General features: G+C 42.9%; 1 protein-coding gene across 1 annotated transcript; it reads left to right on the top strand.

Moving 5' to 3' along the window:
• Positions 1-14,145: 14,145 nt before the first annotated feature.
• Positions 14,146-15,069, top strand: LOC114654201 (taste receptor type 2 member 140-like). Its single transcript, XM_028804607.2, has one exon. It carries the CDS (start codon positions 14,146-14,148, stop codon positions 15,067-15,069), a length of 924 nt encoding a protein of 307 aa, XP_028660440.1.
• Positions 15,070-15,732: the final 663 nt, after the last annotated feature.

The following is a 15,732-nucleotide window of genomic DNA, read 5'->3' as shown; positions in this document are numbered from 1 at the left end:
GATATGATGGAGAGAAGGAAGGTTGATATATCGTGTGTGCAAGAGACTAACTGGAAGGGGAGTAAGGCCAGGTGGATCAGAGGTGGATTCAAATTGTTCTATCATGGTGTGGATGGGAGGAGAAATGGAGTAGGAGTTATTCTGAAGGAACAGCATGTCAAGAGGTGAAAAGAGTGTCAGACAGAGTGATGATTATGAAGCTGGAAATTGGAGGTGTGATGATGAATGTTGTTAGTGCTTATGCACCACAAGTTGGGTGTGCAATGGATGAGAAAGAAGATTTTTATAGTGAGTTGGATGAAGTGATGAACAGTGTACCCAAGGGACAGAAAGTGGTAACTGGAGCAGATTTCAATGGACATGTTGGTGAAGGGAGCAGTGGAGATGAAGTGGTGATGGGTAGGTATGGTGTCAAGGAGAGGAATGAAGACGGTCAGAGGATAGTGGATTTTGCCAAAGGATGGACATGGCTGTGGTGAATATGGATTTGAAGAAGAGGGAGGAACACAGGGTGACGTACAAGAGTGGAGGAAGATGCACACAGGTAGATGACATCCTATGCAGAAGAGTTAATCTGAAGGAGATTGAAGACTGCAAAGTGGTGGCAGGGGAAAGTGTAGTTAGGCAGCATAGGATGGTGGTCCGTAGGATGATGTTGGAGATCAAGAAAAAGAAGAGAGTGGGGGCAGAGCCAAGGAACAAATGGTGGAAGTTGAAAAAGGAAGACTGCAAGGTTGAGTTTAGGGAGGAGGTGAGACAGACACTGGGTGGTAGTGAAGAGTTACCAGACAGCTGGGAAACTACAGCAGATGTAGTAAGGGTGACAGCAGAAAGAGTGCTTGGTGTGACATCTGGAAAGAGGAAGGAGGAAAAGGAAACCTGGTGGTGGAATGAAGAAATACAGGAAAGTATACAGAGCAGAGGATGGTAAAGAAGAAGTGGGATAGTCAGAGAGATGCAGAAAGTAGACAAGAGTACAAGATGATAAGGAGCAAGGTGAAGAGAGAGGTGGCGAAGGCTAAAGAATGATGAGTTGTATGAGAGGTTGGACAAAAGGGGTAAGAAAAGGACTGGTGGGCTACAGAGAGGGGCCGAGCTGGGAAAGATGTGCAGCAGGTTAGGGTGATGAAGAATAAAGATGGAAACGTACTCACAAGCGAGGAGAGTGTGTTGAGCAGATGGAAACAGTACTTTGAGAGGCTGATGAATGAAGAGAACGAGAGAGAGAAGAGGTTGGATGATGTGGAGATAGTGAATCAGGAAGTGCAACGGAATAGCAAGGAGGAAGTAAGGACAGCTATGAAGAGGATGAAAAACTGAAAGGCCGTTGGTCCAAATGACATACTGTACCTGTAGAAGCATGGAGGTGTTTAGGAGAGACGGCAGTGGAGTTTTTAACCAGATTGTTTAATGGAATCTTGGAAAGGGAGAGGACGACTGAGGAGTGGAGAAGAAGTGTACTGGTGGGCCGATATTTAAGAATAAGGGGGACGTGCAGAGCTATAGTAACTACAGGGGGATAAAATTGATGAGCCACAGCATGAAGTTATGGGAAAGAGTAGTGGAAGCTCAGTTAAGAAGTGAGGTGATGATTAGTGAGCAGCAGGATGGTTTCATGACAAGAAAGAGCACCACAGATGTGATGTTTGCTCTGAGGATGTTGATGGAGAAGTTCAGAGAAGGCCAGAAGGAGTTGCATTGCGTCTTTGTGGACCTGAAGAAAGCAAATGACAGGGTGACTGAGAGGAGCTGTGTATGAGGAAGTACATTAGAATGTCAGCTCAAGTTGGACGGTTGGGAGACAAAGTCAGAGAGGTGAGATTGCGTTGGTTTGGACATGTGCAGAGGAGAGATGCTGGGTATATTGGGAGAAGGATGCTAAGGATAGAGCTGCCAGGGAATAGCAGAAGAGGAAGGCTTAAGCGAAGGTTTATGGATGTGGTGAGAAAGGACATGCAGGTGATGGGTGTAACAGAACAAGATGGAGAAGACAGGAAGATATGGAAGAAGATGATCCGCTGTGGCAACCCCTAACAGGAGCAGCCGAAAGTAGAAGAAGAAGAAGGTGTTAACCCCAAGCATGACTTCTGCTCGGAATTCTGTGTAATTCTATATACTGTAATTCTGCACAATATACAGTGCATCCGGAAAGTATTCCCAGCGCTTAATCACTTTTTCCACATTTTGTTATGTTACAGCCTTATTCCAAAATGGATTCAATTCATTTTTTTCCTCAGAATTCTGCACACAACACCCCATAATGACAACGTGAAAAAAGTTTATTTGAGATTTTTGCAAATTTATTAAAAATAAAAAAATTGAGAAAGCACATGTACATAAGTATTCACAGCCTTTGCCATGAAGCTCCAAATTGAGCTCAGGTGCCTCTTGTTTCCCCAGATCATCATTGAGATGTTTCTGCAGCTTCATTGGAGTCCACCTGTGGTAAATTCAGTTGACTGGACATGATTTGGAAAGGCACACACCTGTCTATAGAAGGTCCCACAGTTGACAGTTCATGTCAGAGCACAAACCAAGCATGAAGTCAAAGGAATTGTCTATAGACCTTCGAGACAGGATTGTCTCGAGGCACAAATCTGGGGAACGTTACAGAAAAATTTCTGCTGCTTTGAAGGTCCCAATGAGCACAGTGGCCTCCATCATTTGTAAGTGGAAGAAGTTCGAAACCACCAGGACTCTTCCTAGAGCTGGCCGGCCATCTAAACTGAGCGATCGGGGGAGAAGGGCCTTAGTCAGGGAGGTGACCAAGAACCCGATGGTCACTCTGTCAGAGCTCCAGAGGTCCTCTGTGGAGAGAGAAGAACCTTCCAGAAGGACAACCATCTCTGCAGCAATCCACCAATCAGGCCTGTATGGTAGAGTGGCCAGACGGAAGCCACTCCTTAGTAAAAGGCACATGGCAGCCCACCTGGAGTTTGCCAAAAGGCACCTGAAGGACTCTCAGACCATGAGAAAGAAAATTCAAACAGAGTCGCTTGTTGTATGCCAATGCTCATTTAGACAAGCCAGATTCATTTTGGAACAAAGTGCTTTGGTCTGATGAGACACAAATTGAGTTATCTGGTAAGCACTTTACATGGTGGAAGAAGAACACCGCATTCCAAGAAAAACATCATCTACCTACTGTCAAATTTGGTGGAGGTTCCATCATGCTGTGGGGCTGTGTGGCCAGTTCAGGGACTGGGGCCCTTGTTAAAGTCGAGGGTCAGATGAATTCAACCCAATATCAACAAATTCTTCAGGATAATGTTCAAGCATCAGTCACAAAGTTGAAGTTACGCAGGGGTTGGATATTCCAACAAGACAATGACCCAAAACACAGTTGGAAATCTACAAAGGCATTCATGCAGAGGGAGAAGTACAATGTTCTGGAATGGCCGTCACAGTCCCCTGACTTGAATATCATCGACAATCTATGGGATGATTTGAAGCAGGCTGTCCATCAAATTGAACTGAACTGGAGAGATTTTGTATGAAGAATGGTCAGAAATACCTCCATCCAGAATCAGACACTCATCAGAGGCTATAGGAGGACAGCGTCTAGAGGACAAAAGGAGGCTCAACTAAGTATTAATGTCATATCTCTGTTGGGGTGCCCACATTTATGCACCTGTCTAATTTTGTTATGATGCATATTGCATATTTTCTGTTAATCCAATAAACTTAATGTCACTGCTGAAATCCTACTGTGTCCATAAGGCATGTCAGATATGAAAAGGAAGCTCAGCCAATGAGAAACAAAAATCCAAAGAATTAAGATGGGTTCACAAACTTTTTCATATGACTGTAACTGTCTGTGTATCTGTGTCTCTGTCATTCCATCAGATGACATAGCCCATGCATTTGCAATAATAAAATGCATTGCGTTTGTCATTCCAACAGATGGCACATCATGAACATTAACACTGCTAATAGCAAATCACAGAAAACTGTTTTTATGATTCCTCAAAGTTGGCCAGTGTTTATTTCTTTCGCTAGGTCCACTTCCAGTGTTGTTAGGGACGTGGCCTGTGAGGTTGGGACCCACGTGTAATCGGGATAAAAGGACAGCTGTGAGTGCAAATCCTTATCCGATCTGCAGATAACAAATTTCTGAAGTATTCAAACTGTGTTTTTGTGCTCTTTTCTCACATGTAATTTCGGTTTTGATCCACTTGTTCTCCCGATCACAGTTATTGTCTCTCTCATATTGGGCTTTGGTTTCATTTCGCTTTACATTTCTTTTGGGTTTTTTTTTATGCATGTCTCACGTTTTTTGCTCCAAAAGTTCATCTGCTGACAGAACACATATGCATTTTCATTCCAACAGATGGCACATCACAATCATTTGTAGCAATCCACTTTACTACTACATATGTATGTAATGTGCCATCTGTTGGAATGACAAATACAGTGCATTTTATTACTGCATGCTTTACAATATAATATCCTCAAATTTTAGTTTAATGCTTAGATTTCAACTTGTCTTATTAGACTGTGTAACCACAAGGGCGCACCACTGAACCCCAAACTGACCCAATAATGCCCAAACACAATTCTGGGATCGAATAAACCTTCTTATAGAAACACCAACCAGAATGTACCAATGGCAGGGTGGTGGCTCTGAGGCTAATGATCTGTGCTGGCATCTGGTATAATTGCTGGTTCAAATCCCATTACGACCAGAAGGGATCCTACTCCGTTGTGCCCTTAACCTGAAACTTGTTTCTGGGGCGCTGTAAAATGGCTGACCCTGCACTCTGACCTCCAAGATGGTCATGCGAAAAGACAGCTTCTCCATGGGATTAATAATAAAATAAAATAAAACATTCTCTCCTTCGGTCTCCAAGAGTGCTGCCCGCTGCCTACCGACTCTGACTCGATTATGTGAGATGGCAGGCTCTCTTTTAAATTTGACCCAGAAACTGCTTCCAGTGTCATGCCCAGGTCGTCCAGAGCATATCTGGGTAGTGCGGAAACCAGGGCAGTCCTCACCCTGGCAACACCCTCTGGTAGTACCCCAGCAGGGCTGCCTTTCCAGACTCCCATGCCACCCTGCATGTGTCTTAATCAGGTTCAGCCTTCAGGAAAACACCGCCACCTGTCGTTTGGGGGAATGAACTGCTCCTGGCATGCCTGCTTGCCCAGTCCATCCATTATGGATAAAGAATCCATTCTTTATCCTGGCCAGGATGCCGTTCCTTCCTCCCTGACACCTACAATAGGAAGAATAGCTTGTAATTATATAAAGAAAAAACATTGTGATGAAAATAACAACTCACAAAGTCTCATAAAGAGTTGGGGAATGACCCCGTATAATGTCCTGGGACAAAAATGGAATGAAAATAGCAAAATAAGAACATTTGACATTCGAGAATTGCATACATCGGGTTTTTATAACAAAATGGTGGCAGGAAATGAGGATGACGAGAAATGACGTCACAAGCTGATGGCTGGAAGTGACGTCATCAATAGAGAACGGTGCCGGGATTGTTGAGTGAAAGCCATTTTGAGTGACCGGGCATATTGACGGTGAGTTACTGTTTGTCTTCTTTAGTTCTGTTGATCGAGAGAGAGAGGCATTAGTATGTTCAATCAACCCTTTATCCCTTGTAGTGTCCCTCACCTTAGGACTTGTTGGCTGCCTCCTAAATGTATGTGTGTGACAACATAAATAACAATATTAACATAAATGACAGTAATGAAAGCATTAAGAATGAACTGAAAAATGGAATTTAAACATACTGTAAGCCATTTGGGGTACCCTGGCTTAAACATAACACCCACAATGGCACTGTGACCCTCCGTCCCAGTACTGAAACATGAGGAGTTGTTCATTCCTGATGACATTCATCTCCAGGGTGGCAGATGTCACATCGCATGTAGAACAGAGATGACTATCTTTGAGGACAATAGATCATAGGGTTACGTTCCTGCAGGGCTGTCTTAATGTACGGGTACAATGGGCACTGGCTGGCGGCCCCAGAAGCATTGGGGTCCACAATGCCTATGTCTTGTTCTGTTTTGCTATCAAAACGGGGGCGCTACTTTTTGCCCATGGCCTATGATGCCGTTAAGACAGCTTTGCGTTCCTCTCATCGCACAGCGGCGGGTGGCACTTCCATCCGTGGGTTTCGGTTTCGTCAAAGATGTTCCCATCCCTCTCACCTCACTTCGCCACCCCGTTTCTCGAATTTCACGACGAGAAGCTGAAATAAGAATGCGTCTGCTTCCTGAGTTTCAACTTGCACCCTTTGATGCGTCGATTCCATAGAAGCTCATTTTCAAAGGGTCCGCCCGATGAACCCACCCTTGGATCATTCAGAGGTAACCATTGTTCTCAGTTGTAGCGCTCCGTCACCACGGCTTCTCCTCTGGTGTTTAATTTTATTTTTTTTTTATTCCAGTCTCATCCCTCAAGCTATTTTAAAAGTAATTAAGAAATGTAAGTAGTAGGCCAGGTGGCGGCCGGGTGGGCTGAGGACACGTCACGGATACAGAGGCGTTTTAACATGTTTGTACGGCCATGTTTTTGGATGACTTATAATAATCTAAAAATTTCTGACTGCTTTCCCATATCTTGGATTGACAGCTCTCCTTTGGCTTTGATTAAATAATCCGATTTATAAATGCATTCCCAGAGTCCTTCACTACGAGATATAGTGAATTCAGAACGTCTTCTGACCCCTTGATTTTCTACATGCTTTGTGTGGTTGGTTTAATTTGAAATGGAGAAACGTGCCATCTGTGACCATCCATCTGCACTCAATAACCCACAATGACAAAGTGACAGAACTGTCAACAAGGTCTGTAAATGTATTAAAAATCCAAAACTGAACTGTCTCATTCCTAGAAGGATTCTGACCCATAGCTCTGGCACTCCACATTGTGCTCAGGTGCCTCCTGTTTCCTTGAGACGTTTCCAGAACTTGACTGGAGTCCACCTGTGACACACATGTAGCAGCGCTGTGGATTAATGGATTCCATTTCCCAGCCTGCCCTGAGGGTACTGCCCTGATTGGATGTCTGCAATGGGAGCAGGGGCTGCTGGGAACAAGAAGGTGTCAGCAGGAACTTTAAAAGGGAGCCGGTGTAGAAGAACAATGTTCTCCTCAGCACCATGTATTTTGTGTGTTTAGTAAATTAGAATCTTTATAATAACTATTTTGTAACTTGCCAGTGAGAGACGCTTTGGCTTATGAACTAACAAAAATATGTTATTCCAGGGTTCAGGAGAAATAGTGTCCACATGAATAAAATGTAAGCTGTTTCTTGTTTTTCCCTTTCTCAGAGTGAATGTTTCAGGGACAAGGTCACAAGGCTGCAGAACTGTACATGTAGTTTATGCAAAGGCGTCTCTCCTGTGCTTAGCTTCCAAAACACAGATAATGCTTAGCTCAACAGACATATTGTTTAACTTTACTGTTTTGATAAGGATGTTCTTTCTGTCTTATTAATCATGAGATGCTGAAGTATAAAAAACCCCTCCTGGCTTTTGATCAGGGTTCAATTGAGCTTTGCGGCAATAAGTTATGCTCTTTTGAATCTCTACTTACTGTGACTCCAAATTAATAAACAGGAGAATTTAGAAACTATTATCTGTCTGCTTTTCAGTGTGCCTTTTTCGTCCACACCGGCGAAGCAGCAAAGGCTCCCCATTGTTTTGTGCTCGTGTTCACCTGTCTGTCTTGTCTCCAATCTATCCAGGATCGTTGAACCTGTAAGGATGTATGGACTGTCTCGTGCCGGCCTGTCGTGTGAGTAGTGCTGGATTGGTCATCGTGCTTCGTCCCAGGGAGCGCCCTCCAAATCTCGTACACCCCTCACTGCATGAGGAGTACCGGTAGGACTGTTTATTACATTACTGGATCTTCATCTTTTCCACCATTCCACTTCATCTGCTACCGTTGCATTTGGACTGTTGATGGACTGGGTTCTTAGTGTTTATTGTTATATGATTTACTGTTGTGTTAGTAATTAATATCGTCATGGGGAAAAGGGAGGGTTAGCTGTTTATTTGTTGTTTGTGTTTCATTCAATATATCGCAGTTATTTATTTGGTGGTCTGACTGGGGGGGGGGGGTGCAGGACTGAGCTGTATGGAGAAGGCTGGTTGAATAAATTAACTCCACATTGAAGTGAGAAAAGATGAAGAAGAACTAGAAGAAAAGTAGCTGTCACTTTGACTGGAAGTCCTGTATGGCAAGCAATATGCTTAAAAGGCACACATAACATTGCCCAGGTTTGGCGCCACCTACAGGTGCATCTTCAATTTCCATTTTATGCATGTATATATCTATAATAATAAAAGGCAAAGCCCTCACTGACTGACTGACTGACTCACTCACTCACTGACTGACTCATCACTAATTCTCCAACTTCCCGTGTAGGTGGAAGGCTGAAATTTGGCAGGCTCATTCCTTACAGCTTACTTACAAAAGTTAGGCAGGTTTCATTTCGAAATTCAAAGCGTAATGGTCATAACTGGAACATATTTTTTGTCCATACACTGTAATGGAGGAGGCGGAGTCACGTATCGCGTCATCACGCCTCCTACGTAATCACGTGAACTAAAAACAAGGAAGAGATTTACAGCACGAGTCACACGCGGGAACGAAGGTAAATGACGTTAATTTTTGACTGTCTTTTAATACTGTGTAAGCATACATATTAACACATGTGCAATTAACGTGTGCATTTACGGGGTGATTTCTCAGGCTTAAAAGCTCACCTTTTATCAAACGCGGGGAACAAAGGTAACTGACGTTGTTCACTGTCTTTTAATACTGTGTAACCATACATATTAACACATGTCCAATTAAACGTGTGCATTTACGCGGTGATTTCTCAGGCTTAAAAGCTCGCCTTTTACTAAAAAGGTAAATGCAAAACTATTTTCAATCAGTTTATTGAAACGCTCCCGTTAAGGATTGCAATAACATATTCGCGAGATAAAAGAACGAAGTAGGGGGAAATGGAGGAAGAGCCGCAAACAGCGAAGAGCAAAAAATTAATTAAACAATTGAGAACGGAGCGAGTTAAGCATACAAAGCATGTTCATAAGGGAAACAAAGCACGGTGTAAAACGTAAGTTTAAATTAAGTTTATAGAAACGCTCCCGCTGCGGATTGCAATAACATATTCGCGAGATAAAACTTTAATGAGAAGACACGAGGTATAAACGAACCACACGCCGTGGCGCAACATTAGGGGCAACAGTTTCAACCATTCTATGATCTGCTTCTCGCAACTGAAAGACGGCACATGGCGGATGTTAGCCGACTTGCTGACCGCAACGTTAGGGGCTTCAACTATGGCGCTGACGCCACATCTCAGTGCCAACACTTTGCAGACTCTACTTAAAAGACACGCCCTCCTCAGTGGACAGTTAAAAACACCAATCAAACTAACGATGACATCAAGTATTACCCAATCAAAAGTAGGAAAGGAGGCATCTTCATAAAATGCGTGTGGGATGATTTGCATGAGACGCTGCTTTAAAAAAAAAATGATAAAAAAAATACGGGATAAATCCCGTCCAGTATTGATTCAAAACGGGACGCGCAATTTCATTCTCAAACGCGGCACGATTCCGTATTTTAAAGGACGGGTGGCAACCCTACAGTGCCAGGTAACCACCCATACAATCAGATTGTGATTCAGACTAGGAATGCAATGAATGTAATTACCCCGATCTACATACAAGGCGAAAGTCTTGCAACATTCAAAGATGATGGTTTGGTATAAGTACACCATACAACATAAAAGAGCTTATGAAGCCTTGAACCGAAAAAAGCAAGATCTCAGAGATCGTAAAAAAAAAATAGGAGGTAATGTCGTTTTACTCGCTGTAGATTTTATTCAAACATTACCAGTTATTCCACGAGGGAGACCAGCAGATGAACTCAACGCGTGTTTAAAATCCATGCTTCTCCCACGCTCGGTTATATGTCGCGTGTTCTCAGGTAGGTGCACCAAAAAATGTATACATTTAAGCATGTAATGGGCAAACAAAAAATGAGGTATACCCGAAGGCACTGCAGTAGTACTCAATGTAACTTTACTTCTTAAATGTTAATGTTTTACTGTTTAATAATTTATACGCTTCTTATATATTGTTCAAATTCTTTTATCAAAATACCAGTGACAGCGCAATGCACGATAACATGGAGTGAATACACCATACGCATCCGCCCACGGCCGCCCTGGTGTGCGCAGATAGGAGTTGATTCTACAATAAAATAAAATAAACATAAAAAGAGTAAAACAATCATCACCCATAAACCGTGTGTGTGTGTATATATGTGTATATATATATGTTGATATGTGGATGTGTATATGTATATATATATATATATATATGTAGATATGTATATATATGTGTATATGTATATGTATATATATGTTTATATGTGTGTGTGTGTATTTTATATATATAAAACACAGCAACACTCATAACAATGACAACACAATTACATTGACAATCATGTTACGTTATTTTTAAAATGTTTCCTTTTTTTTTTCATAACCTCTTTAACACACTACTTCTCCGCTGTGAAGCGCGGGTATTTTGCTAGTATATATATATATATATATATATATAGATATATATATATATATATATATATATATATATATATTGTCACATACGTGCGAGTAGGAGGCAACTAAAGGGTCTGAGTAATGGTAATAAAACATTCGACCAGGGGTGCGCTGACTGTCTCTCTCAGTTCCCTACAGACCTTTCCTGGGAAATCATGTAAGGTTCTGGCGCCTCAGAAGACATCACTTCTGGAGCCAACCCCTTTGCTGACATCACTTCTGAAGCCAGCCCCTTTGCTGATGTCACTTCTGGTTCCGGTCCTATTGATGACATCATTTCTTCTACGGGCCTCTAAAGCCTCCATCTTTGGCTATTGTAGTCAGTTCTGTTGTGGACTTTGTTCTATGCACATTGTGCTTAAAAAACTTAAACTTTTGCAGCTGGGAAAACAATATACGGGTGGCTACCCCAAATCTTTATGATGTCTATGTTGTGTTGTTGTCACAATATATATATACAATATATATATATATATATATATATATATACTTGTATAAAAAAATCCAACATCTGTCTGTCTGTCTGTCCACTTTTGAATGAGAGATCTAGTCTTTTTCTATAATTTGCTTGAACATTCCGGTTGATTTTGCAAATTCTCTCATCGTGTTAAGTATCAGAGTTCGCTTCTAGGAGCGATTTATTAACATGAATCCAAGAGACAGGCTGCGGGCCGAGGGGAGGGGGAAGCAGAACCTCAGGAGTAGGGAGTCGGGCAGCACCTTCCTCACTCACACGCCAGCCTCAGTTCGAGTCACTCTACCTCACACCATGTGTTGGAGCGCACCTCGCCTCCGCTTAGCTATCAAAATCTGTTTGTTCAGTAGACATCATCATCTAGAGCTGAACACGATCAGATACAGTGCCAACGTTTGACATCGCAGCGTACCCACCTTCCGCTTGGCCAGAGATACCTTGCCAACCTTTTACATTTTTGGCAAAGAGATCACAGCTACATTCTCGTCCCTGATAGCAAAACCAAAAATATTGTACATCAAGAGGCCCTCAGAAGCTATCAATATAATTTCTTCTCAATACAAATTATTACATTTTTTAAATTGATTTTTAAAGTTTGTCCTGTTTCACTACTACGTGGGTGGAGCAAATATTTGTGATGCACCATCTGTTGGAATGAAAAATGCAATGCATTTTATTGCTGCGAATGTTTATGAGGCACCACCTGCAATGCATATGTCTCTGTTATATCCCATTTGGTATGGGATTTGTAAAAGCAGAGCTGTTTGTGATACACCATCTGTTGGAGTGAAAAATGCAATACATTTTATTACTGCACATGTTTGTGATACACCATCAGTTGGAATGACAAGTGCAATGCATATGTCTCTGTTGTATCCCATTTGGTATGGGATTTGTAAAAGCAGAGCTGTTTGTGATACACCATTTGTCAGAATGAAAAATGCAATGCATTTTATTACTGTACATGTTTGTGATACACCATCTGTTGGAATGACAAGTGCAATGCATATGTCTCTGTTGTATCCCATTTGGTATGGGATTTGTAAAAGCAGAGCTGTTTGTGATACACCATTTGTCAGAATGAAAAATGCAATGCATTTTATTACTGTACATGTTTGTGATGCACCATCTGTTGGAATGAAAAGTGCAAAGCGTTTTATGGCTGCAAATGTTTTTGAGGTGCCACTTGCAATGCATATTTCTCTGTTATATGCCATTTGGTATGGGATTCATAAAAGCAGTGCTAATGTTTGTGATTTAATAAAATGTGATAGCACTGATTAAAATGCATTAATTCAATTATAAATCCATCCATTCATCAATTTTTAACCCAGCTAACACAAAATAAAGTGGGGAAGTGAAACAATTAACACCTCCCAGGTTTGGTGCAATCGGTTTTCATTAGATGCCAAATTACTATTTGGTTTTCAGAGTGGTTTGAGTTGATATCACTCTAAAAGGCACTGTGGTGAATCTCATGCTTGCTTGCCTGCTTTTAGCAGTAAAATACATGAATGAAGTGTGATGTCACTCTTCCATCCATTTTGCACACCCACCTATCCAAGTTTAGGGTCACTTCAGGCCACAGGAAATTACCCCCGGGATGTTACAGTAGGAGTACATTGTGTCTGTTTATAAATGCCTCCATCCAGCCTACGCAGTTTATGTTCCTGGGGTGTCTGTGCCTATCCCAACAGCACAAAGCTCGTAAGGTGGAGTGGCTGCCACCCCATCAGAAGGGGCAATCAGGCACCCACACCCCTAATTATATGCTTTATAAAGTGCTTCAGGATGCTGCTCACTCTGAAAGACACTATATAAATTAAAGATTCAGGCAGCGTGGTGTACTGTAGAGGTGAAGGTTTCAACCCAGAGGTTGTAGGTTTAAATCCCACTTCCGACACTACATGTTACCACAAGCAAGTCACTTCACCTGAATGTGCACCAATCTTGGAAAAATACAAGAAATAGATAGATAGATAGATAGATAGATAGATAGCACCTTACTGATACAAAAAACAATATTAAATTGAAGATTGATAATAATGCAGGTAAAAACAGACAATAACTTTATATAATGTTAATGTTTACCCCCCTCGGGTGGAATTGAAGAGTCGCATAGTTTGGGGGAGGAACGATCTCCTCAGTCTGTCACTGAAACTGCTCCTCTGTCTGGAGATGACACTGTTTAGTGGATGTAGTGGATTTTCCATAATTGATAGGAGCCTGCTGAGTGCCCGTCGCTCTGCCACAGATGTTAAACTGTCCAGCTCCATGCCAACAATAGAGCCTGCCTTCCTCACCAGTTTGTCCAGGCGTGAGGCGTCTTTCTTCTTAATGCTGCCTCCCCAGCACACCACTGCGTAGAAGAGGGCGCTCGCCACAACCGTCTGATAGAACATCTGCAGCATCTTATTGCAGATGTTGAAGGACGGGAACGGATTGGATCTCAGATATCGTAGGTCACCTTGGATTAAAGGTGGAGTGGTGGCTCTGAGGCTAAGGATCTGCGCTGGTACCCCGAAGGTTGCTGGTTCGAATCCCCGTCACTGCCAAAAGAGATGCCACTCTGCTGGGCCCTTGAGCAAGGCCCTTAACCTGTAATTGCTCCAGGGGTGCTGTACAATGGCTTACCCTGCACTCTGACCCCAAGGGGTATGCGAAAACTAACAAATTCCTAATACGAGAATTTGTATAAGGCGAAATAAAGAACAAAAAAAAATAATGGCCTCAGCCAAATAAGTACAATTCGGTAAATATCGCTCGCTCGCTCACTTTCTTCTTGTGCAGATCACTTGAAGAAGGTCCTGTGTGTCCATCTGCCTGTAATCTCAACTGTCACCTTGTTGTTAAGCTACACTGCAGGTTTTCCGCTATATTTATGCCAGCCAGAAGTTGATTAAACTGAAGTCGCATGTCATTGTGAACTTCTGCAGGTGACGGTAAGACTACACTGGTTGTTAATGGTAACAGTAGCCGGACCACCTCCTCAATTCGTTTTCTCACTTTGGATGTTCATCTGAAAGCACTCCCAGACAGCGATCGTCTTCTGAGTTTCTCAAAAGGAAATGTCCGCCGTAACCCTGAGCTGCTTTGTCGTCTTCTTTGTGGTGGGCCTAACAGGGAATGGTCTGGCCATGCTCCTGCTCCAGGTCCAGCGGTCTGCAGCACAAATCAGTCTCATTGAGCACCTCCTGTTCTGGCTGAGTGTCATCCGCTTGTTCTACCTGCTCCTCAGCTGTATTCCCACTCTCATCTACGAAATCCTGGGAAAGGCGTTCCTGTCGGACCCTGGCTGTAAGGGGCTGGTCTATTTTTACACCATATTCCGGGTTTCTGAAGTCGTGATCACATTGCTGGTCAACGCTTATCACTGTGCAAAGCTGCAAAATCCCATCCGGCTGCAGGCGGCGCTAAAGTTTGTGGAGAAGAAGTGGAACTGCCTGCAGGTGGTGGTGTCAATTATTGTGCTGGTGGGCTTCATTCTGCTGCCGCTCACCGTGAACTCAACGGCGACACCGTATAACAGCTCCTCTCCTGATATCCGAGAGGTCAACGGCTGCTACTTGGCTTATGTCAACAAGAGGCCGCCAGCCGGGTTAGCCACTATTTTTATCATCCTCTTTGAGACGGTCCCCTTTGTCCTCTTGCTGGCCTCCAACCTCTACTTTCTGATTCTTTTAGTGAAGCACCGGAGAAAACTGAACCCGGCAGGACCGGCGCAAGCCTTCCCAGAAGGTGGAGCTCAATGTTCCAGAGGGCACCGCCTGGCCAGATGCAAGATGATTCTGGCTGCTTCATCCATGTTGATCTTCTCCTGGTTCATCAACTTCATCATCAGCTTTATATGCCTGTGGGGTAAAAGCCTCTGCAGTGCCATCCTCCTCTCTGTGGCCCGTGTTTTGTATATCCTGTGCCCTGCTTTCAGCCCTTATTTCATATTCCTTGGGAGCAGAAACCTAAGGGGTTATTTGAAGAGACTGTTTTGCTAAAAAGACAAGATAGCTGGCAGACCAAAAAAAAAAGAAATCAAGGTTGTTAGGGTCCTCCTTCTACTCGGTATACCGCAATATATGGTGAGAATTGTGCTCACCCGTCATGGCGCCGCAGCCCGACTCCTTGTGTTCGAATGGGGTGAGTGTTTTTGGTCCACTTTATAACTTTCTCTACTTCTTCTTCTTCTTCTTGGTCTTAGCGTTTTTGGTGACACGCATCTAATTAGACAGTGCACGGCTGCCACCTAGTGTACTGGAGTGGGAAGCACAAATGACTGATCCAGCCAAGTCTTCAGTACGAATCAACTTGACAGCAATAGAAGAGAAGCACAGAGAGACCCTGCTGGCACTGATTGGCACCTGCCAACCAGAATAAAGACTGTTACCTCTTAAATGATTAGTTCGGTGTTTCTCAAACTCATTCTTGAGGTGGGGGGGGGGGTCTCCACACCCCCTCCCTCCCCGACCCCATGGCTGCAAGGCAAGTTTCTGTTCCAACCAGTTTCAAAATTAGTGAGTCAATTTTTTTACTTTAATTGGTCTGATTGTTTAATTTGCTTGTGTAGCAAAGTGTAAAATGTTAATAATAATTTTTTTTTGTTATGAACTTCCCCAAAATAGCTGATCCCTGTACATTGTTAATAGTATACCAACAATATA

Source organism: Erpetoichthys calabaricus, chromosome 7, assembly GCF_900747795.2.
Source record: "Erpetoichthys calabaricus chromosome 7, fErpCal1.3, whole genome shotgun sequence".
Classification (NCBI taxonomy): Eukaryota; Metazoa; Chordata; class Cladistia; order Polypteriformes; family Polypteridae; genus Erpetoichthys; species Erpetoichthys calabaricus.
Note: the sequence above shows the minus strand (reverse complement) of the source record. Positions and strands in the feature narration are given on the sequence as shown.

Bases quoted from the DNA above. Each gene is read 5' to 3' on its own strand.
- LOC114654201 (XM_028804607.2), top strand. From the start codon at position 14,146: ATGTCCGCCGTAACCCTGAGCTGCTTTGTCGTCTTCTTTGTGGTGGGC.